General features: G+C 41.8%; 2 protein-coding genes across 3 annotated transcripts in view; both read left to right on the forward strand.

The window, feature by feature from the left end:
* LOC143275514 (trafficking protein particle complex subunit 1-like) overlaps positions 1–4,973 on the forward strand; it is a 35,616-nt gene extending 30,643 nt beyond the window's left edge. For both annotated transcript variants that reach the window (XM_076579683.1, XM_076579685.1), the window contains exon 4: positions 4,041–4,973. In XM_076579683.1, the coding sequence (XP_076435798.1) occupies positions 4,041–4,169 (129 nt within the window). In that variant the 3' untranslated portion in view covers positions 4,170–4,973. The remainder of the gene's footprint in view (positions 1–4,040) is intronic.
* A 3,608-nt stretch (positions 4,974–8,581) lies between these two features.
* The window catches only part of LOC143275430 (aldo-keto reductase family 1 member A1-like), an 18,095-nt gene continuing 2,647 nt past the window's right edge, over positions 8,582–24,029 (forward strand). Inside the window, exons 1-2 of the mRNA XM_076579518.1 lie at positions 8,582–9,312; positions 17,803–24,029. The exon at positions 17,803–24,029 is cut by the window's right edge and continues 2,647 nt beyond it. Coding sequence (XP_076435633.1) covers positions 9,231–9,312; positions 17,803–18,677 — 957 coding nt within the window. The 5' untranslated portion in view covers positions 8,582–9,230 and the 3' untranslated portion in view covers positions 18,678–24,029. The remainder of the gene's footprint in view (positions 9,313–17,802) is intronic.

The following is a 24,029-nucleotide window of genomic DNA, read 5'->3' on the forward strand; positions in this document are numbered from 1 at the left end:
ACACACACACATCAAACACACACTCACACACACACACACACACACACACACACACACACACACTAACCACACCACACACATGCACACCCACACACACATATCAAACACACACACACATCAAACACACCGCATGCGCACACACACACATACACACACACACACACACACACACACACACAGCGCATGCACAGGTGGGCACACTCACATGTGCAACACACACACACACATACATACAGGCCGAAACTTATCCCTGGCTGGTTCTTACCCCAGGTAGGAAGTAGCCAAGGCCACTTTTTATCCCGGGTAAGAACCGGCCTAGGCCATTTCTTATCCTTCCTGGCTGGAATATACCCCCTGTGTACACTTCGCTCACCCAACCAGTCTGTATCACATTTACATCAGTGATGATGGTGATGATTGATGATGATGATGATAATAATAAGAAGAAGAATGGGAATTTATATAACTACTTCCAACTCTCAAGCCACTTCGCAATTAATGCAAAAAAGTGATATGATGATGTTCGTCAAAAAAGTGATGTGATGATGTTCGTCCTTCGGATTCGAAGATGACCATGGCTTCAAGAGTCAGATGGAAGATCGGTGGCTGTGGGTCCAGAGGTGACTGGTGAGGCCAATCTGGGACCTGAAGTCTCGCCCACATGTGGGACACAAGTGAGTGGGTGCTGTTGTGGCAGTGGATGCTGCTCGAGCCTTGCGCACAGCACGCTTTCGGTGTGCTTTGGTGATGCTCCAGGCTTCAGCTGCATTGGCTCTTGTGGTGATTATGCTGCCAAGCTGGACGGTCCAGAGCAAGTGTCTCCCACGTGGACTTTGAGGGACGCTTTGATGCAGTCTTGGTAGCGTTTCTTCTGTCCTCCAACTGAGCGCTTGCCCTGACACAGCAGCTGATTAGACAGTCGGCTGTCTGACATTCTGACCACATGTCCAGCTCACATGGCTTGAACATTCTGCAGAAGGGTTTAGATGCTGCAGAGGCCAGCTCATCCCAGGACTTCCATGTCGGGGACTTTGCCTGCCACCTGATGTAGAGGAGTCTCCAGAGACAGCTCAGGTTGAGCTGTTTGGTGTGTCTGCTGTAGACAGTCCAGGTCTCGCTGGTGTAAAGGAGGGTGGTAAGGACCACTGCACAGTAAACCTTCAGCTTAGTGGTAGAGCTGAGACCTTTCTGCTCCCAGACGTTCTCACGGAGTCTGTCAAAGGCGGCACTGGCTTTGGTGACCTTAGCGTCTATTTTCACACACACAGACAAACACACACACACACCATCACCCCACCCACCCACAGACACACACGTATGTCCTTTACGTGCCATGCCACGCCCACTCACATCATGCTCACTTTCAGACAACATCAGAGAGGTTAACAGTGACCTAGTTGGCATGCAGTGTATGACAATAGTTTTATCCAAGCAAGAAGTTCATTGATTACTTTCCAGTTTTGAATAAAAGCCCATTGGTAATAAATATTGTGTGAAATATATTCCTCGCAGTTCACATACCCTTCATTCTAATGTTGTTAATCTTGGCACTCTTCAAATATCAGTGTATTTCAGAGAAAAGAGAGGGGGTAAGAAATGGCCCAGAGGATATAAACTAGCCTAGGCTAAACTATACCCCAGGTAAGATGTAGCCCAGGCCAGTTCTTACGGGGGTAAACTCTGGCCTAGGCCAGTTCTTAGGGGGTGAACTCTGATCTAGGCCAGTTCTTACGGGGGTAAACTCTGATCTAGGCCAGTTCTTAGGGGGTGAACTCTGATCTAGGCCAGTTCTTACGGGGGTAAATTCTGGCCAGGGTAAGATCTGGCCTGTTACACCAGTGTTCGGTTGTCTGTATGTCCATGGTAAACTTTAACATTGCCATTTTCTCTGCAAATACTTTGTCAGTCGACACCAAATTTGGCATAAAAATAGGAAAAATTCAGTTTTTTCCAGTCATCTTGTTTGAAACAATATTGCACCTCTTGGATGGGCACAAAAAAAGCCAAATTATATGCAAACTGAATTTACTGTTATATTTATATTTTTTTTAATTCTCTAAACTTGGCACTTTGATCTGAGCAGTCATTTTTATCATTTTTTGTTCAAACAGGAACTTCTTTTGATAAGCATGGAAGTTATATTTCTGGTGCATGTCTTTGGTGCAGATAGTAAAAAAGGGAAATTAATATGTAATTAATGCTAGGGGGGTTAATTTGCTTTAAACTGATCTTTATCATCTTAAACATTACATTTTGAAATTATACTCAATACATAAAAAGCTTGTGTGTTTTACTCTCAGTGTACAGGGCTTTCACTATGTTCATTCGCCCAAGTGGTCTCTTTCGGAAAATACTAAAATCAATACTATGAGTGGACTTTATAGATCTGTTGGCTGAAGGTCATGGGCAAAAATTAATTGCGTACACATATTTATACATATTCAAAGCGCGTGCTCATATTCCTCGCGAACGCGAAGGACGCCATTTTGTTTCAAGTTGCTGACCTGCCCGTTCAATCCTATATTCAATTGACAATACACGATAACATGTGATGGAAAGTTGGAGATGGAGACCGTTAAATATTTATTCAGAGAAAGATTTGTGAACGCCTCATCACTTACTGGATTATGCCCCAAACTGTCATAAAAATATCAACAAAATCAGTTGGAATTCACAGTTAAAAATAATAAACCATGAGAGTTAATACCCTTGATGAAACGTAAAAATTTCCAGTCATGACTTTTCTCAAAATGAAGTCCTTTTCACTTCATATGACGTTTAGAAGAACTTGTACTTGGCTCTACATGTTATTAGTTTAACAAAATACTCAATTTTCATATCGACTAAAACTAGATTGAACATAAGAGAAATTGAATCGACCATGTCGTACATTCCCGGTTGGTGTAACTAAACTTGTACATCTATCTAGATCCAGAGAAAACGGCTAAATGTTGCAGTGTGATTGCAGCAGTAGCTATGTCTCCTTTACCGTGGACTGAAAAAGAATTTTTAATTGCCCTTAAAGATTTTTTGAATGCCAAGATACACCAGAATAATATGATTTAAACAGCATTCTCACTGCAAATACCGCAGTCGATTTATCACCCATAAAAAAGCATGTTTAAATGTGAAATTTTTTAACGTCAGTTAAGGAGCCACGATAGTGTATTGGGTAAGACAGTTTCTTCTCACCCGAACACACGGGGTTCGAATCTGCCGTCAGGACTTTTTTTTCTTTTTTTTTTTTCTTTCTTGTTTTTTTTTTTTACCCAAAGCTTTATAATAACAAATAGAGAACACATTTTAATGATTAGATTTTTTTTTTTTTTTAAGTGTATCACAAGTGAGTCTTGAAGGCCTTGCCTCTCTTGTTCATCCAAGAGGTAAGGCGAAGGCTATATCAGAACAGGCGCTGCTGAACACCACTGAAGTGACTCAGCAGCAGTGCAGGGTCTCTTCCGGTGTGTGGCCTTCTGGTGACCTAACATCAGTGGTTCCCTTTGAACTGCTGACTCTTGGACTGTGATGGACAAACCCAGGTGTGGCCATGTATTGGGGACTCAGGATGAGTGTGTGGGAGTGATACCACTGAAACAGTGCAGATGATGGGGCAGCAAAAAAAAAAAAAAAAAAAAAAAAGACCAATTATTGTACCATACATAAGTTTCAGAAAGATGTACCATGTCTCAATCTCCAAGTATAGTTGGACATTGTGTTCTACCCTGCGTCATTTTCAAGTAAGTTTGTCCAGTGAGTTCAATCCCGGACGAGCCCTCTCTCTCTCTCAAGGCCTAAGTGCGTTGGTCTACACCGCTGGTCAGGCATCTGCTTGGCAGATGTGGTGTAGCGTATATGGATTTGTCCGAATGCAGTGACGCCTCCTTGAGCTACTGAAACTGAAACTGTTTGTTTTCAGCCAATCATCACCATTTTACTGGAAGTGTGTATGTGTGTGTGTGTGTGTGTGTGTGTATTCATATGAATGTATATGCATACATGCATCCGTGTTTTCATATGTTTTGTGGATCCATGTGTTGCAGATCTATGTGGAGTATGTTGTGAAGAACCCGCTGACAGAACTTGGCGAGCCAATCACCAGTGAACTCTTCAGAACCAAAATGGATGATTATGTCAGAGGGCTGCCATTTTTTGCATCAAAAGCATCCTAGACACTGAAACTTTGAAACTTGTGTTCTTGTTGTTTTTGTCTGAAACACAATTTTTAATCAGTTAGGTTTGTGAATGACCTGCTACATGTAAAAGTGAGGATGTGACAAAGATATCTGTTTGTTTTGAAAGTTGCTTGATGAACTTGAAGTGTGATAAAGACTGAAAAGCTGAGAAGGATGTGAATTGTTTTTTATTTTCATTATGTGGGTGCAGCAGTAGTAGTACCTTCATTTCATGTCTTTCCACATGTGAAATTAGATGAGTATGGTGTGTGTGTACACATGTGCTATAAGTTTTCTTGGTTGTCTGTATCTCTAGGTGTTAGATAGAAAACCCAGTTTATTCTAAAACTTCAGTCATGCTATTAAGTAATGAGAACTTGTGATTTTGAACAGACACTGACTGACTAAAAGTTTGATCATAGAAATTGGAAAATGAATATGTTGTAATTATTGTAAATGCTAAAGGTACAGACAGTACACAGATATAATCCATACATGTTTGTGGAGGAGATCTAAACAGACTGAACCTTAAATGAAGAGCAAAAAATATCATGTTCATTATGATAATGGTATAATAATGTGCAGTTTGTTATGCTATCAGAATGTTTCAGTCATTACATCATTCCATGGTTAAATGTTTTAAGCCTCCCAAGGTACTACAGTTTATGAGAATAATATTGATATATATAACTTTAATACACTGTTGTGTGATAAAACACAGGAAAACACAGTGATTTTTTATTTTAAATTTCATGGTGTTTGAACAATTAATAGTTGCCAAATATGTTGGTTCAAAAGTAAGTGTGTGTGTCTATGTGTGTGTTTCTGTGCGAGAGGGAGATGCATATGTTTATGTATGTGTGTGAATGTCATCATGTTCTGCTCTGCTATAAAAATATTACAAAATTACATAAATCATTCATGACCAACTCTTTCTCAAAACCACTTCCCCCCACCCCCCGCCCGCTCCCCACACACACTCTCCCTCTCCCACTCTAAATACATCCAAAGTGAGCTGACATGGGTGGTGTTTGAGAACAAGGAAGCTGAGAGTGCTTATAGATAGGTTTTAAAAAGATGAGATTTTAGTGATGAGCGAAAAGCAGAGATAGTATCAGATGCACAGATATGATGAGGAAGGTTGTTCCAGATGTGAGGAGCAGCACAGAAGAAAAAACGTTCACCATAGGTTCTTGAATTGACACAAGGAAGTTTCAAAAGGTAACAGTCAGAGGAAGAGCGGAGATTTCTTGCATTTGATTAATTTAGTTTCTGTATCTATCTTTTTGATCGGATAACACAAATTTCTGTACATGTACAGAATTTCTCAGCACAACAGTATGTCATGCAGTCTGCCAGTCCCAGACTGCACACATTCGCTGTATGTTCTTTCCATGGCAACGCGAGTGTTGTCCTCTGGCAAAATTATGTAAAAAGAGATCCAGTCTGACAGGCACACAAATATATAAGCATGCACTGAGGGCCTGACAAGCGTGTTGGGTTTTGCTGCTGTCAGGCATCTGCCTAGCAGATGTGGTATAGCCTTTATGGATTTGTACGAACGCAATGATGCCTCCTTGAGAAACTGAAACTGTATGTTCTTTTTTTAAAATTTTTTATCCAAATTAATTTTTATTTCATTTATTTTCTTTCCACTTCTGTCTCTTACATGAACATTTGACAAAAATGAAGAATAAGCAACAACAACAACAACAACATAAGTATAGACAGGAGAAAAGGGTTTTTTTACATTGTTATCTTTACCAAGGTCAAAGTTGAAATAAGTTTCCTACACATGCTTAATCCTGGTCTTGCACACAATGCAAGGTATGGCTACACATGCCATGAATTTGAAACAAAGGACATGAGTAATGGAAAGTAATCATGAAGCCCAGAATTATCTCCTCTGTCAGCCAGTGCTTAACTCTCTCCATACGAACGTCGAAAGGGACGACGTTAACAGCGTTTCATCCCAATTACCATCATCAAACTATTGCAAGCGGAACGCTCTTATACTGAAGAGGTGAATGTTGACAAAGAATACCACAGTTCTGACGACAGAAGCTAAAGGTTGGGTCATTCAGACACCCACTGGACATCCGAGGGGTCTGTGTAGAGGAGAAGAGAGGACTGGCCGTTCTGAGTGAGTTAATCATGTCTTGCTGCTTTTTTTTCTTTTTTCATTAATTCAATGACAAACATTTGAAGGGAAAACAAATGGGAACAGAAAACGGGGGGGGAAAAAAGAAAAATGCTCAAACATACACCTCCACCACCTCCAACAAAGAAGTAAAGTTGCAGTAGATCACCTACACACACAAAAGAAAAAAAATCATCTACACAAAAACAAGCTGGAAGTCTCGCAGCAATTCCATTTTTATTAAAAGGTTATAATAACCAACATGTTCCCATTATGACTCTTGTTACATACTCCCTAGTTGTTTTCCATACAAAATACTGGTTTATAACATTCTCAATCGGCATTAAACGTGGACAGGTTGCAGTGTAGCTTAGCACTATATTGTTCGTTTCAAAACGTGTGCTCAGATGCCTCTGATATACATATATATTTTGTACACCTTTTCCAATCCGACATTTGTCCCTATAATTTTTTGTAACACTAACAAAAAATAAAGATGTCTGTCTGTTTTTATGGTTTCATCAACACCAAACAACACAATGTATTTTGAAATCATGCTGCAGGAGTTTACACATTTTTCATAAAATAATCTTCCAATAAATTCCAAAGCCTTCTGGCATGTTGACAATTCCATAAAAGAAAAGGTCAATAGCATTCAGTGCACTGTTTCACAACATGCACATGGTTGCTATCCATTGCATTTAAAACTACATTTGTAGCAAGAATCCTTGGAACATTTCTTATTTGCAGCCATTTCAATTTTATGTCTGTGCATTTTGATAAGTACTTTTCCTCACAGTATGTCAACATTTAATATTCAAACCATCTTGTCCAGCAATTTTGATTATCATCATTCTTGTATACTATCAATGCTTTGCAATATACAACATATACTTTGTGCACTACTGTTGTTATCTGTTAGTTTTTTGTCTAACTCTTTTGCATATTGCTTAACTGAACATACCAAACCTGTGTAAGTAATGACATATTGTTTATCTAATCCTGCTATAAACTCTTCATATGTCTTAAACTCAACATTTTGTTTCAGACCTATGCAATATGTCCCTTTTTCTATTAATTTGTGTTGTTTTATGATTTTATTATACCTACTTTCAATTCTATTAATTTGTGTTGTTTATGATTTTATTATACCTACTTTCAATTCTATCAATTTGTGTTGTTTATGATTCTATTACCGACTTTCAGTTCTATTTATTTGTGTTGTTTTATGATTCTGTTACCTACTTCCAAACTTTCATGATAAAAAATGGGTTCTGCAATCAGTTCACTTCCATTCCTAGGTCTGACATAGCTATAATATGTTTGATATGCTCTGAATATGTTAAGTCAGAAAGGTTAAATATCCAGTAGTGGCTCACAAAGATTTGTCCATATCTTTCAATATATTCCAGGGATGAGTACATTTCTGTCACAGTATTTGCTTTTTTAATGGTTTGTTGTTCTGATTTTCTGATTCTCAACCATGGCAGTTTTAGAGCAAGTATGTACTTTTGTATGTCTGTAATATTCAAGCCACTATTTTCTCTTTATCTCATTTGGTCTATCATTCCAAACAAATTTTAATCATAATATCTGTAACTTTTCTACCAATAAGTCAGGCAGTTTGGGTAACAAAATCCATATGTGCATAAGGGATTTAAGACTAGCCACTGTTCATTCGTAGTGCCTTCCTTTGTCAGAGAGTCAGCAGTCTCGTTGCCAAGCACGTTGCAGTGGGAGGGAATCCACTGCAGGGTGACAGTGTGACTTGCGCAGAGGGAGGCGAGAGAGGAGGACAGATCGTTGAGTTCTGGATCTCTGCTGGACCAAAGGGCCTGCAAGATGGACAGGGCGTCGGTCAGGAAGACAATGTTGTGGCTGGCGAAGGGGCTGACCTCGATGTGGGCTGCTGCTGTTTTCAAGGCTTCTGTTTCGGCTCTGTAATTGGTGGAGTACAGGCCGGTAGCGAGGCAGATCTTTTCTTCTATGCCTCCTGGATACTGAACATAGACTCCTGCACCTCCGTTCCGAATGGCATCTGCCGCAGAGCCGTCGGTGTCAGTAGACATGAATCCAGAACTCTTTGGGGGGAACTGGGTGTGGAGGTGTTCACGGGTGAGGGGCTTTCTTTCAGGGCCACTTTGGGAATCTTTGGTGCCAACACCAGGGATGCTGCACTGGATGAGGGGAGGGGTTCCTTTGCTCCAGGCAGGGACGGCATGACACCGGGGTATCACTTTGGGGGCATGGCCAAGGATATCTTGATGTTGCCGTTCTAGGATCCTGCTCTGGTGTACAAAGCTCCCTCTCTTCAGCCGCCCTTCTGATGGCTGACATTTACAGAACTGATCAGCAGTTCCTCCATCTGCTTCCATTAGAAATGTCTTATATGATAATCAACATGTTTGAAATAGGAGTTTAATTTGGAGCCCATTTGGCTTTTTGTTGTAATTCTACTGGTTGACAAGTTAATTTGTTTTTATTCCGTTTATATTCTTTTAAATGCTACTTGAGGAGAGAGGAACAGGGAAAGTTGTGATCACACACACAGACACACACACGAACATTCAAGGCAGCTAACTCGTGTCGAAGTGAATCGTTTTATTTTGAGAAGTTTTTTTTCTTTTGCAACAGCCGCAACACAACACAAACAACTGACTTAAGTTTTCGTACTTAAAACACATAATGGCCATCCACACATCACATCTCTGTGCAAATGATATAAAAATGTAATGTGTCGAAACGCTGGTTTAAAATCTTTGTCATCGTTTACGGCAACGGAAATGAGTCGCAGCTGGCTGCCGTTGTAAGCGGCAACTTCATATTGGGCAGGGGGATGCTGATGTTGAACAACAGGTCCAGGTGCTTCCAGGTCATGTAAACGTCCTCTCTGCATCCCAGCTTAGTGGGCCAAGGCTATGTCGAATATGGCGAGATACTTGTCACTGAACACCGGCTTCAAGATCCCGTCGCTTGGATTTGGGACGTTCAACTTGAAAGGTGACCGCACATGTGTGTAGATTGTAACACGCTGACGTACCAGTATGACAAATCAAAGAAACAATGGTCCTAACGGTGTCAGTGAAGTGCATGTGCTTACGGGCGCTTTTTGTTTTATCACCCCCCACCCACCCACCACACACCCCCCCCCCCCCCCACCCACCACACATGTGACTCGCCGAATGAGCGTCCACGTCCTTGTGAATACAACTCATTGCCAATTGAAGGGGTTGGAGTCGGGGGTGAATATTGCCGAAAATGACACCCGCACACACACACACACAGTGACACACACATGCAAACACAGCATATTATTATGTTCCACCGACTGTCAATGTCTTATCTTTAGAATGTCAGATTATGGTAGTATAAGAAACTCAGTAAAGAAAATTTGTTCAGAACACTGCAACACCAACCTTACAAAAAAATTCATTGGCTAACCAGATTGCAAAAATATGGAATGCACCACCAACCGAAGTGAAACTTAAACAAAATACTAACAGTAACACATTCAAAAATCTCATTGACACCAATACCATGTTAAAGAAAAATTTTTGGTTATGATAAATTAAAGTTCTTGCAGAAGCCTACTTGCGTATCCCACCCAACAACAACAAACAAAAGAAGAAAATAAAGAAATAAAAAGAAAGAAATGAAGATTTGATTGGGACATAAAAAAAAAAGGCCAAGAGGTCTAGGCAGATGACCTACCAGTCCCTTCACTATTACTACTACTACATATATGTATTGTAAGCTTATAAAGTACCATGTAAACACCCACTTCAGTTTTTCAGGGAAAATAGAAAATAATATGATACATGAATGAATAAAATAATTTGATAAATAATGAAATAGATTAATAAAGATCAGAAATAAAATAGAATTATAAGTAAAATATAAATAAATTGATGAAATAAAATATGGAAAACAGTAATGATTAATCTGTATAATTTTCACTAATTTCAGCAGGCATTAAACATAATTTTTGCCAATAAACTTACCCACTAACCCAGTACTGAGAGATAATCTGGCTGTTGGAAATCATCTGTAAAGCATGCCTTTAACTTTAACTTCTTTGTTCTGAACATAAAAATTTGCTTTGTGGATGCTTGTTGCAAGTTAAGAGATCTATACAGTGTTAAATACACACATTAAAGATCTGTAATCCATGTCAGCATTAGGTGGATTATGGAAACAAGAACATACCCAGCATGCACACCCTCGAAAATGGAGCATGATGCCAACATGGTGGGGGTAAATAGACAAAATGGTCATGCACATAAAGCGTTAATGTCTGTCTGAGTGTGTATGTGTGCGTGCCTGAAATCTGATTGAATGAGACAAGAAATGAATGATGAGCACCCAATGGCAGTTGTCAGTTGGCTCTACTTAGGCAGGCAGCCTCTTGTGCAAATGACCCCAAGTTGTAAAGCACTTAGAGCTTGGTCTCCAACCAAAGATAGGTGCTATATAATAATAATAATAATAATAATGGATACTTATATCGCACACTATCCAGAAATCTGCTCTAGGTGCTTTACAAAAACGCTTTTGATAACATAAAACATTATATCTATGTTACATACACACACCAAAATGTGACCACACACACGCACGCACGCACGCGCACACACACATGCACGCACGCACACACACACACTGCATACATATATTTTAACATACATGTGTATCTAACAGCTACCCTAACAAATACGCACACATAGGCAGGCACAAACTTACATAAACACACGCACACACAATACACATTCATATACATGTATGTAGTTGTGGACCTGCCACAATTGAACTTATTGCTGAGGGAAAAGGTGAGTTTTGAGACGAGATTTAAAAGATGCGAGGGAATCAGAATGACGGAGGTTATCAGGGAGCTTGTTCCACGTCTTTGGCGATTGAAAAGAAAACGATCTGTGTCCATAGGTCTTACTTCTGACGTGAGGTATCCTGAGAAGTCGAGTATCAGAGGAAGAACGGAGCTGGCGAGACGGGGTATAGATATGGATGAGTTCAGAAAGATACTTGGGGCCAGATCCGTTGACTGCAGAAAAGGTCAGAGTGGATAGCTTATAGTCTATTCGATCAGAAACAGGCAACCAGTGGAGAGACTGAAGGAGAGGAGAAACATGGTCAAATTTAGAAGCTCTGCAAATGAGTCTGGCAGCGTTATTCTGAATTCGTTGGAGTCTGTCTAACAGGTATTTGGGAAGGGAATATAACTTATAAGTACCCACATCATTCTTTCATTCCTTCAGATCAGTGTATCATGATCTTACTTCCTTTCGGTTCTATCTTTAGTCGCTCTGTCTATCTTTTAAGTTGCCATCTATGAAATTCTGTTTTTCTGTCTACCTGTCTCTCCTTGTCTCTATCTCCACTCTTTGTATGTATGTATGTGTTTTGTGTAAGACTTGTTATTTTCTCAGCTAAAATAACTTGGAGAAGTGATACTCATAGACTTGAGAGGAAAAACATAGTAGGATGTCAATATAGATGAGAACTATCCATCTGTTTTAGACACGGCAGTTGAAAGTCAAAGGCATAGGTCTTAAATAACTGTTCATTTATGATTTATGCTTCATGGCATGGTCAAATTTTCATCAAACTGATACTTTGTGGTTGTACAGTAGCAGGTCAAGCTCAGAGTATGATTTCCATTGAAATTGAAGCTAAGACAGCAAAGGTAAAACCACATCATTGCATAATCAAGGAAAAAAAAGCTGGGTTGATACAGCATCCCCACTGGCCCTACATGACCCTAATGATTTTTTTTTAAATGCCTAATGGCTTGATAGAGATAGATTGTCTAGTTATTAGTTGTAATTAGAACATGGAGTGAGAAGCACAACAGCCTAGTATTTAAAGTGTTGGATTCTAAATTTGACGGACTGGGTTTGAATGCCAGTTACAGCACCTGGTGGGTTAAGGGTGGACATTTTTCTGATCTCCTAGGTCAACAAGTGCCTGCTATTGTCTGAACCCTCTTTGAGTGTTTACACAAGCAGAAGATCAAATGCTCACATTAAAAAATCCTGTAATCCATGTCAGCATTCTTTAGGTTATACTTACAGTAACAAGAAACATACCCAGTATGCACATACTGAAAACTGCATGGCTGCCTGCATGGTGGGATAAAAATAATGTATGCATAAACATGGGAGTTGTAGCCCATGAACAAAGAAGAGCAAAAGGTGAACTTAATGTTATTGACAGTAAAGGTCAGGGGTCAAGGTCACAACAACAAAAACCAAACCAAAACAAAAAAGCTCAAATGAGTATGACTTTTGTATCAAATTATATTACTATTCTTCCTCATCCAAATTGTATGCAGTGTTGGTTATGGTTAGAATATGAATCAGTTTCATGATTAAAGAAAAGATAACATTCTTGCATTTATGATGCCTTTGAGAATTCTGTCCTTTGTGGTGCCTTGTTTGCTCAATTGATGGAGTGCCAAGCTTGCAGTAAAGAAGTTGTGAAGTTGAATTATGGTCACAGCATAAAAATGGCATTCTCACTGCCCTGCTCAGTCAACATGTTCTCTTCTGGTGATATCAGTGTAGTGTTACTGGTAGGTAGGTCCCTTGCCCCCATTCTCCTATGATGGGTTGGCTGTTCTTGTAAACTGTATCACCTGAGATGGTTGTCAGCATTAAATCTGTCCTGTTATAAGGGAATCCATCATTTGGTGTCATATACTTACCATGTCAAACTGATGCAAACTAGGCCTATCGGTTTGCTCTGCTTGGCCAAATTTCGCGCGGCTAAAAGTGAAAAGATGACCCGTCTTGCCCGGTCCGGTCTTAGCCAATCAAACGCCTCTAAAAGCTATAAGCGCTGAATCATTCCTTTGGCCAAGGCTCTCCACACCATCTTGTCAGGGTTATGCTCCGTCTCGTCTTACGTTTTTTTTGGCTATTAAGCGTATTCATTTGGCCTTATTTTGCTGCATGCAGCTTGTGTTTATTGTATTCTTACATTCTTGGTACTCGATTTGATTTGGCCCCCTCGAATTGTTCGTTTTTCTCTACCTCTAAGTCGATCGGTACAAGTGTCGCCTCCCGAGGTGTCCCAGCGTGAGGCAGGGAGGGGGGGGAGTGGCAAGTCCTCTCTTGGCGGTGGGGACTCGTGGCTAGGCGCGAACTCCCAAGGGGAGGCCGCGCCCAGCCGTTACCCAGGCCCCCACTCGGAGGCGGCCCTCAGGGGCCCCATTGTTGTTCCCCCTCCTCTGCCGACCACCCTCCCCCACCTCCTTCTGGGGGGGAGAAAATTTTGGTTCCGGGGAGGGGCGGGGGGGGGGGGGTGCCTCTACTTTGCCCACCCTGGGCCAAGCCACCCCAGTCTCCCCACGGGACGGGATTCGGGGCGCGTGGCCACCTGCTCTGCAGGTCTTCCCGCTATCCGGCCGGTCTCCCCTGCTGGGGGAGGCCCGTGCGTGTCAGGCGGTTCTGGGCAGTCAGCCCGCTCATCTTCTGGCAGGGCTGACACCCAAGTCGGACCTGACCTCCCTCCGACTTGGCCAGGTTTTTCCCTTCATGGAGGTCAAGGCGCCAGTGACCCTTGGAGTTGGGGTCACAGGATGGCTGGTGCCCACGGGTGGTTACCCCCATTCTACCCGTACTGGGGCGCACCTATGGTGCACACTGGGTTGCCAGGAGGACCAGGGGCCAACCCCTTGTCCGCTCCCCACCAGACCCAACCCAGCACATCTCACAGGGTGACACACACAGCCCCGACAAGTGGGATCGACTTCTTGTCGGTCAGGTTGAGCTCCTCAACCAATATTCAATATTGCCACAGTCCACAAATCGGGCCTCTGTCAACCCACAGGTGACCTCCACGGTCACATCGGCCTCCTTGTCAGGACCGACAGCTGTCGAGGGGCCCCGCTGAGCACTCTTCGCCCCCTTCCCAGGGGGACAGATTGAGCCCACGCCTCCCTAGGGACTAGCCTGAACCAAACTCGGATTTAGCCGAGCTCGAACTGACCCTCCCCAATAGTGTCACGCATGCCGAATCAGTCCCTCAGGCTACTTTGTTACCCTTGACCCTCCTTAGGCCATGCGACTCTAACTCCAGAACCACCAGGCGACTCAGAGTGCCAGAAATGGTGTAGGAGTGGCTTAATAAGCCAGCCCGCATTGTCAGGGGTGGTGCTTTCATCCCTCCTCCAGGCAGGGAGTCCCTCTCTGCCCTGGGCGCTTTTTCCCCAGGCAAGTTCCTTAAAGATTCCTCCAAGGGCGGGGTGTGGTCCTTGTACACACAGGACCACCCTGCCTACAGGGAAGCGGAGTCCTCTGCGCAGGACAGGATGTTGGTCTCACAGCGCACCACCTTCCCCACTTCAGCTACTCTCTTTTAAAACGTTAGCAGAGTGGGACAGATTGGCCCGCCGCTGCCTCCTCGAGGTTTCCACGGCTTATACCTGCTTTGATGTGTTTCTCCACAGGGCCAATGAGCTGTGGGAACAGCGTCCGGTTAATCAGGACATGGGGTCTCCTTCCTCTGTCCCGCTGGGCCTCTTCACCAACCAGAGGTTAAACACTTTTGGCAATAGGGTAGCATCTGGTCTCACGGCAGCTGCAGACACAGCTACTAGCCTTCACTTCTATACTGTGCTAGCTTGGCGTGATGCCGTTCTCCGCCTCTCTAACATTCCAGTAGAGGAGAGGGCTGCCCTGTGGTCCATCCCAGCACAGCAGCACTCCCTTTTCGGCCAGTATGCGCCCCATTTTGTCAGCCACAGGGCAGAGACAAACAGGGAGGTGGCCTCATATTTAGCCCACACCTCCCAGGGGCACCAGGGTTCTGTGCCATTGAAGAGACCGGCCACCAGGGCCAAAGTCAAAGCAGCGTGCGCAGAATCAGTGGTAGAGGAATAAACCACCTCATGTCCATCCAAGCCGACTGGCCATGCCCAAGGCCAGAAGGCAGCACCCCCAATGACTGGGCCCCGATTCAGCACCACCAGTCGTTCAGCCCCTCCAAGTAGGAAACTTGTCCCGGCATGCACATCAGTGGCATGCTCTGGGACTCAATGACTGGATTGTATCAGTGCTAGAGTCGGGGTACATGCTGCCTTGGGCGGCCCTAAGATCCATTCCTCCTCCTTTTGTGCCCAGATCGGTGGAGCAGGAGAGCATCTTAGAGAAAGAGATATTGCACCTACTCCTCATAGGGGCGATATCTCAACTCTCGGACCCGGGCCCCGGTTTTAACGGTCGGTTGTTCATGATTCCAAAGGTCTCGGGAGGGTGGAGACCAGTCTTGGACTTGTCCCCCCTCAACAAATTCCTCCCAAAAATCAAATTCAGGATGGACACACAGGCACAGATTCAGGAGACCATTCAACAGGGCGATTGGGCTACCTCTGTCGATCTGAAAGATGCTTATTTTCATATCCTCATCCATCCGGCATCCCCTCAGTACCTGAGGTTTGTGTGGAGGGACAAGGTATTCCAGTTCTCGGCCCTCCCATTTGGTGTGTCCCTTGCCCCTTTCCTGTTTACCAAGGTGGTGCGGGAATTGGTGTCCATCATCCGGTCGGAATCCATTTGTCTCTGTGTGTACCTGGACGACTGGCTTATCCTGGCCCAGTCGCAGGCCCTGTGCCAAAGTCATACGGCCAGACTTCTAGACCTTTGCTGCCAACTGGGCTTCCTCACGAACCAGGAGAAATGCGATCTGTCCCCAAGTCATAAGCGCGTTGGGCTATGCCGCTGGTCAGGCATCTGCTTGCCAGATGTGGTGTAGCGTATATGGATTTGTCCGAACGCAGTGACACCTCCTTGAGCTACTGAAACTGAAACCCCAAGTCAGTCCTTCGACTTCTTAGGGATGAGATTTGACACGCGGTCCATGATAGTCTCCCTGACGCCAGATCGCTGGGACCGTATGGCAGGCCTCCTCAGCCACTTGTGCCGTTCCTTCCAAGCAACAGCGCGGACACTTTCTTCCCTCCTGGGCATGATGGAGTCCATGGCACCTCTCATTCCCCTGGGCAGGGTTCTCAAGCGCCCTCTTCAGAGGGCACTGAGGCTACGGTGGTCCCAGAGCACTCAGCCATGGGATGCTCAGATATGTCTGGGCGAGTGGTTCCTCAAGGTGACATCAGAGTGGGTAACCACCCCTCTTCAGACACAGGGGGTGCCCATAGCCCTACCTACTCTTCTGGTGGCACTTTTCACAGACGTCTCCTCCCTGGGCTGGGGAGCCCACATGGACTCACTCCATGCAGCAGGGACTTGGTCCCCGGAGGAGCGCCTATGCCACATCAATGTTCTGGAACTGGAGGCAGTTCGCAGGGCTCTCCTGCACTTCATGGGGGAGGCCACTGGCAAGACCATCCGCTTGTTCACGGACAATACGACGGTCGCATGTTACGTGAACAAAGGGGGGGGAGTGTACTCGGCAGACCTTTCTCTGCAGACCAAGGCTCTCCTCCGTTGGTTCCACAGCAAGGGCATTGCACTTTCAGCGAGACACATAGCAGGAAAAGCCAACATCTTGGCAGATGCTCTCAGCAGGTCCAAGAGTGTCATCCACACAGAGTGGACCCTGGACAAGGACACCCTTCAGCGGGTGTGGGAATGGTGGTTTCAGCCGATGGTGGACCTCTTTGCCACAAAGTTCAACAAGAGATTTCTCACTTATGTCTCTCTGGTCACCGACCTGGAAGCGTGGGCAGTGGATGCTCTCTCTCTAGACTGGAGCAGTCTGATTGCCTACGCATTTCCTCCCATTCCAATTCTGTCCAAGGTGATACTGAAAGCCAGATTGGAACGCCTGCAGCTGATTCTCATTGCGCCGAAAAGGCCAGCCCAGCCCTGGTTTCCAGACCTTCAGTCCCTGACACATGTCCACCCCTGAAACTTGAAACCAAACCTCATCTGCTGAGGCAGCCTCGTTCGGGGATTCCTCATTCCAATCCTCAACTGCTCCACCTGCACACGTGGCTGCTGTGCGGTCGGAACTGTCAGCATCACCATTGAAGTCTTCGACACCTTGGTCGGCCTTTGCCTATACTTTACTGATCTAAAGGCTCAAAGTATATATTTTGTGTGACAGAAGACAGAAACCCAGCTGCCTAATGAGCAATCACATACAACATTTGATACGTGATACAGTGTCAGATCACCTGTTTGTGACAGAACAGATTCCTTCAATCCTTGTCAGCAGAGTAGTTATTTCAGTTGGGGGAGTAAGATGTTTTCTTGCTCACAAGTTGGTAGCACATACCTATATAACTACGTGTTTTCACTTGGGTGGTTCGATTACATAGTGGTTTTGTTGTTAACATGCAGCATTTTATACTATAAAAAAAAGGTTACTGGTGATTATTCAGAATTTGTTGATATGTCTGCATGAGACATCACATGATAGTAATGTTGATTTTTTGTAAAACAGCATAAGCTCATGCATGAAAATGACGCTGATTGTACGATGACTATGAGTATGGCCGACTTTGTTGGGCAGGTGATGCTTTAAAAAGTGCTCTGGACTACGCCCTCTTTCTTGGTTATCGACATGTTGACACTGCCCTCAGCTATGACAACGAGGCTGCCATAGGTGAAGTGATCAATGATCGCATCCGTTCGGGTAAGGTGAGCCGAAAGGATCTGTTCATCACCTCCAAAGTGCCTCCAGCGTATATGGCCTACCATGCTGCTCTGGACAGTGCCAAGATGTCCCTGGACAACCTCAAACTGAAGTACCTGGACTTGTTGCTCATCCATCAGCCATGGGGTATGGTCAACCTGGGGGATGGGACATTGAAGCCTGTTGATGAAAAAGGTCACCGTCAGCTGGCAATCTATAACCTGAATGAAACCTGGCAGGCCTTTGAGTTCCTGGTCAACAAAGGTCTGGTCAACAACATCGGAGTATCCAACTTTACAGCCCGGCAGATCGAGAGGATATGGAAGACTGCCACCATAAAACCTGCCAATGTGCAGCTGGAGTGTCACTGCTATCTTCAGCAGAATGAGTTGGAGAATTACTGCTCTGGGAAGAACTTGGTGCTGACTGCTTACTCCCCCGTGGGAGCTCCAAGCAAACCTGATCGGAGGCAGGATGAGCCCTTGCTTCTCCGGGACCCACTGGTCTGCTCCATTGCCAAGGATTGTGGGAAGTCCCCAGCCCAAGTGCTGATCAACTTCCTGCTGCAGAGGAAGATGGTGGTGATCCCTAAGAGTGGGCATCTGCATCACATAGAAGAGAACCAGAATGTGTTTGACTGGTCCTTGTCCAGTGAACAGACACAGGCCCTCAGACAGCTTGATCGTAATTACAGGTTTTTCCGCTTTGAGTGGGCAGCCAGTCATCCTGAGTTTTCTGATGAACCATTTTGATACTTGTGGTGTGTAGGTGTATATTTACTCAGTAATGGCTATTGAGATCTGATTGTGTTGTGTTTGTTGTAGCTGGGACATTATCAACAGATTTTCATATTGATTTGATTCTGTTTATTTATCATCTTTTTTCTTTTATGAAATCTTTTATGAAGTTTTTTTTCTTTTAAGAAATTATTTAAATCATGCTTTTCTTTTATTGTCATTAACATGATTTTAGTTGTTTTTTTTTCTTTAAGTCAAATTATTTATTTGTTCTGGAAAAAAAAAAGTCTGCACATTTTGCAACTATCTTTTTTTCCCCATTGCAACGAAGTTTTATTCTTCCAAAAGTTTACAACATATTTATTTATACTGCACAATGAAAAGATATATTCCATTCAAGATTTGATGCCTTGAATAATACTAATACATACAGAAAAAAAGACTTTCAAAATACCTTTCGGTACATGGATAGTAAAGTAGAAACATTGTACAAAAAAGACAATGTTTTTTTTTTTTTGCTGCTGATTCTTTCACTCTCACATGCACACAAATACCTCTCAAACATCCCTCCCTACACCCCTCCTCCCCCACAACACTCTTTCTCTCTCTTGGCCAGTGTTCAGAAATACTGCATTCATTTAATTTGATACCAAAACAAAGCATAAAATATTCATTCAGAAGATTCTGTTTTCTTACTATATTATTCATATGAACATGGGTTATGCAAAAGCAAAAGCAATTGTCTATTGCACATCAGTAAATTGGCAGTGAACTATAAACTCCCCATACCACCCTGCAGCATGATATTATTATTAATTTTATTTCCCTGCTGTGTTTTTGGTCTCTTTTAGTTGGCTGTAAGGGGCCCAATCTTATAAATTTCTCATGTGTACCATTTGAGAAGTGACAGTATTTTCATATTGAAAATCTATGTTCTGCAACCTTTGTAAAGACAAATGTGCTTGGAATGGACATCTGTATTTTACGCTTGTAGATATAGAACATTCCTAACAAAATAATTAGATCCATAACAGAGTCAGAGGTGAACTGATGTTTTAATCCCAGTATCACAAAAATGTCTGAAAGGGTCAGCTTAGTATTATTACAATGTTATGCGTCCAACTGTCTTTCAGCCATGTGGTTATTTCTGCCCAACAGTTCTGGACATACTGACAGCTCCATAATAAATGTACTGTTGATTCTCCATCATTGCCACCAGTTTACATTAAAAAAAATTTTTTTTTTTTTTTTTTAGTTGGTAACAGTCAATGAAGAACTCTGTACTGGAACCATTTAAGTGTGTTAATTTAAATTGTTTTGAAAATATTTTCCTCAAATTCAAGACAGAATTTGGGAAAGTCTCCATACATTTTCTCACACATGCTTCTGGTTACTTTCATCTGTTGGGATTTGATAAAATCTTTTGGGCCTGTCATTTATTTACATCCTATGTTTTACTTTTAGGCTTATCATTGGCTTCACTGTTATTCACTTCCAGACCAGGTCTGTTCCTATAGACTGTCAGTGTTCTGTCAGACTCTGAGCCAAGGATTCTTTTCAATCAACTTATTTTCATGACTGATACAAAATAACAAATGAATAAGTATCCAACATTCTGAGCTCACCATTTTCATATGGACCACAAATGACTGGCTTTTTAACCATAGCTCTCTTGTCATCCCAAAGAAATTTATAAAAACTATTATTCAACTAATGCTAGAATCAGTGTGGTGGATCTGGTAATTCTGTTCGCAGGTGTACAATCTTTGAAACAACCAATGATTTTATTACACTTTTTTTTCCTAGAGGTGTAAGTTGTTGTTTTGACCATGACTGGAGTAGTTTCTGGATATCCCCTAATTTGTTCTCATTATTCAGAGTAATAATATCTTCTCTCTTTGTAGAAAACAGAATGCCAAACGCCTTAAAAAGACTTCTGGATTCCAGACAAAGTAAACATGAGTCATAAGTTTTATTCTTGAGTTTCCTTCACCCCAATCCAAACCACTGTGGTTTTGTTTAAGTTCATTTTTTAAACCTTATATTGAAGTAAAGTACTTCAAAGATTTCAAACATTCTTCAAAAGACCTCTCACTTCCATAAAAAAAAAAAGAAGACCGTGGTAGTGTCTGCAAACTGAGACAGATGTGCTTCTACAGCTGTTATTAATCTGATACCTTTTATTTCACATTTATTTCTAATTAGCAAAGGTAAGATTTCTGTGCATATTAGGCAGAAGTATGATGAACATGGGTCTTCTTGTCTTACACCTATGGACTTCAACCCATCTGGTGTAGCCACTGTTCATCATAACATATATTTATATTATTGTAAAATGTGTGTATCCCTATTTTCATATCTGGACTGAAGGCAAAACACACACACACACACACACACACACACACACACACACACCCACGCACGCACGCACGCACGCACACGCACTTTTGATGAGAGACCAAGCCATTCTGTCAAATGTTTTCTCAAAGTCTACCAACAAAAGTAATCCAGGTATGTTATTATTTTCAGTGTGCACAAGTTATATCAGTTAATAATCCTATATTCTGCCCTATATATCTTCCAGGTAAAAACAAACAAAAAAAAACAAAAAAACTATGATTTTCATGAATAATACCTGGAAGTACTGACCTTAATTTCAGAGCTATACATACAGAGGCTGTCTTACATAATGTGTTTAATAATGTAATCAGACGCAAATTTCTCAAATAATTTTTCTCTTTACCCTCCTTAGTTATACATGTTATAATGCCCTGTCTGTGTGACAGACATTTCTCTTGTTTCAAAGTTACTATTTTAGTATTTATAGAGCATGCAAGGAATGATATAAGTCTGATCAGAAAAAAAGTATAGAATTCTGTTGTGAAGCTGTCTGATCCAGGACATATAGCACTATCCATTTTTAACCAGTTTAGTGCCTATAAGACATCAGCTGATGTCCTACAAAAAGTGCTGCCAAAGTGCAGCCTAGATGTTTAAAATACTATTTAATTGAGCATCCATTAGCTAGAAGACCCACTTCAACTCAAAGTTTTGCTAACTGGACCGCATGGAAAGGCAGTTGCATCATATGCAAAAAAAAAAAAAAAAAAAAAAAGGCATTGAAAACTTTGTTTAGTAAACTAAATGGTCCCAGTCAGAGGATTTACACAATTTTGAAAGCTGTGCTTGATTATGGTTATGGATAGCTATAGCGATGGAGAAGGATCTCTCTTGTCTGATGATTGGTTTGAATATGAAGGTGAATGACAATGACAGTGATAACTGACAGCCCATTTGATGGTAATTCAGTCCGTCTATCCAACCAGACAGTGTTTTTGAGCTAGTGGCTATGACTGAAAGAATACATGCAATGAGTGTTGGAAGAAGGGGAGGAGAGGGAGAGGAGTGATGTAAGATGATAGGTTGAATGCCAGCCAGAGGCCAGTGTAGTCACATTTCAATGCATACTGCAGGAAATCAACAACCGCCAATGCCCCATAATTTTCATGAAACACAGGGTTGAACATGCACTGGACATGAAACGTGTGCTTTTTGTTTCTAACACTTTTTGTCTCTGAATCAGATGGTTAACTTGTTAGAAGGGAAGACAAGTTGGATGCAGACCAGACACTTTAATCGGCCCACGTGCAATTTGGAGGGCAAGAATGTCATCAAAGAACTTCACCCTCGCAGTTGGGACTGCTCTTCACTGTTAAAAAGCTTGCATGCTCTGTTTCTGAAAACATGATTAACTTGTAGGGGCAGTTATTCACTTAGATGTCTAAATGAGGTGTGATTTGTTTTTATAAACTTGTAGCTGGTTTTAATTTCTTGTACAGGTATAATCTGACAAAAGGTGTGCTATTTCGAGCAGTACTTTGTTTTCTTTATGAATGCCATTCTGTGGAGGTGGAAATAGACTTTTTGTTGCACAAAAATTATCTTCTCATTAAATGCCTGAACATTTATCTATAATCAAACTGATTGGGGGGGAAAAAGCTAAGATTCAGAATCTACATTTATTTTCCTTCGCAGAAATGTTTACTTTCTTTCTGTATCTCCCATAGTTTTTGTACTGGAATTTTGTAAAAATTTATTACCTCCAAATCTTCAAAAATCCCTGGCAAGGGGGAATCACTTTTTTTTTACAAAATTATCTGGCACTCAACTGGTTTATGCATCTGCCAGTATGATTTTTCATTCAGTAGAATCTCTGGCTTCTTCAGGATAGAGTATTTTGATTATTTACCACAGATGCTAAGTCAGCATTGACAATATCATTTTCTCTTGAACAGTCCAGTTTCTCATAGTATTTTTTCACTTCTTCATTGATCATCTTCTGATCTGTAACAATCAGCCCTTTATCATCTTCAAGATAGCACATCACCTTTTCTATAAAATGTCATCTTTCTTATCTACAAAAAAATTGGAATTTCCCCCCTTACTATATCCATTTAGCTCTAGATCTTATAATCATACCTTCAACCTTAGTCTTTCTTGTGCTTGGAGTGCCTCTGTTGTTTTTTTTCCTTTCAAGTGTTTGTAAGGTATTTTCATTTATATCTTTTACCAGTTCCGAAATTTCATCCATAAAAGCCTCCTCTTTTACTTTTGCTTCTTTTCCTTGTGAGAAGCATGTGATACGGTTTTTCCTCTTATTTCTAAAATTATCAGTTAAAGAAAAAAAATCAAAAAAATCTGGAGTAGTAAACTATCATACTCTTCATGCCGTATATTATCCCTGTCATATAATATCAGCCCATACCACTTCTTAAAACTCCAAAATAACATTTTAATTGTTTTTGTTGTTTAGGTTTTAGGTCATGGGTGATGATCAGCTGGATCAGAAACCACCAGCATCTAGCAGAGGAAATTTTTTTATGATACATGAGGTTTAAATCACTTGAGTATTCAAGATCTATTATGGAAACTGTAACCTTTGAATAATTGCATGTATTATGGAAACTGTAACCTTTGAATTATTGCGTGGACACATTATCAGAAACTTTGAAGTTAAAACTTAAGGGTAAGGCGTTTAGACATGAATGGAGTAGAGATTTATTGTTCTAACACTGATAATACATGTAGTTCAATATCTAAAGCTTAATATGACAGCAATATTTTCACCAAGTGAAAGATCAGTTAATAAGTTCTGCAAAAATTAAAGTGGAGTAGAGCATGAAGCAAAACCAACACCAACAACAAAACCAATTGCAACAACTTTATCTAAGCATTATTATACATTTCACTAGTATTAGAAATGAAACTTGAAATTCACTCTTTATTTAATGTTATATATATATGTGTGTGTGTATGTATGTGTGTGTGTGTGTGTGTGTGTGTGTATATATGTGTGTGTATATATAT

This window comes from Babylonia areolata, chromosome 30 (assembly GCF_041734735.1).
Source record: "Babylonia areolata isolate BAREFJ2019XMU chromosome 30, ASM4173473v1, whole genome shotgun sequence".
NCBI classification, from domain to species: Eukaryota; Metazoa; Mollusca; class Gastropoda; order Neogastropoda; family Buccinidae; genus Babylonia; species Babylonia areolata.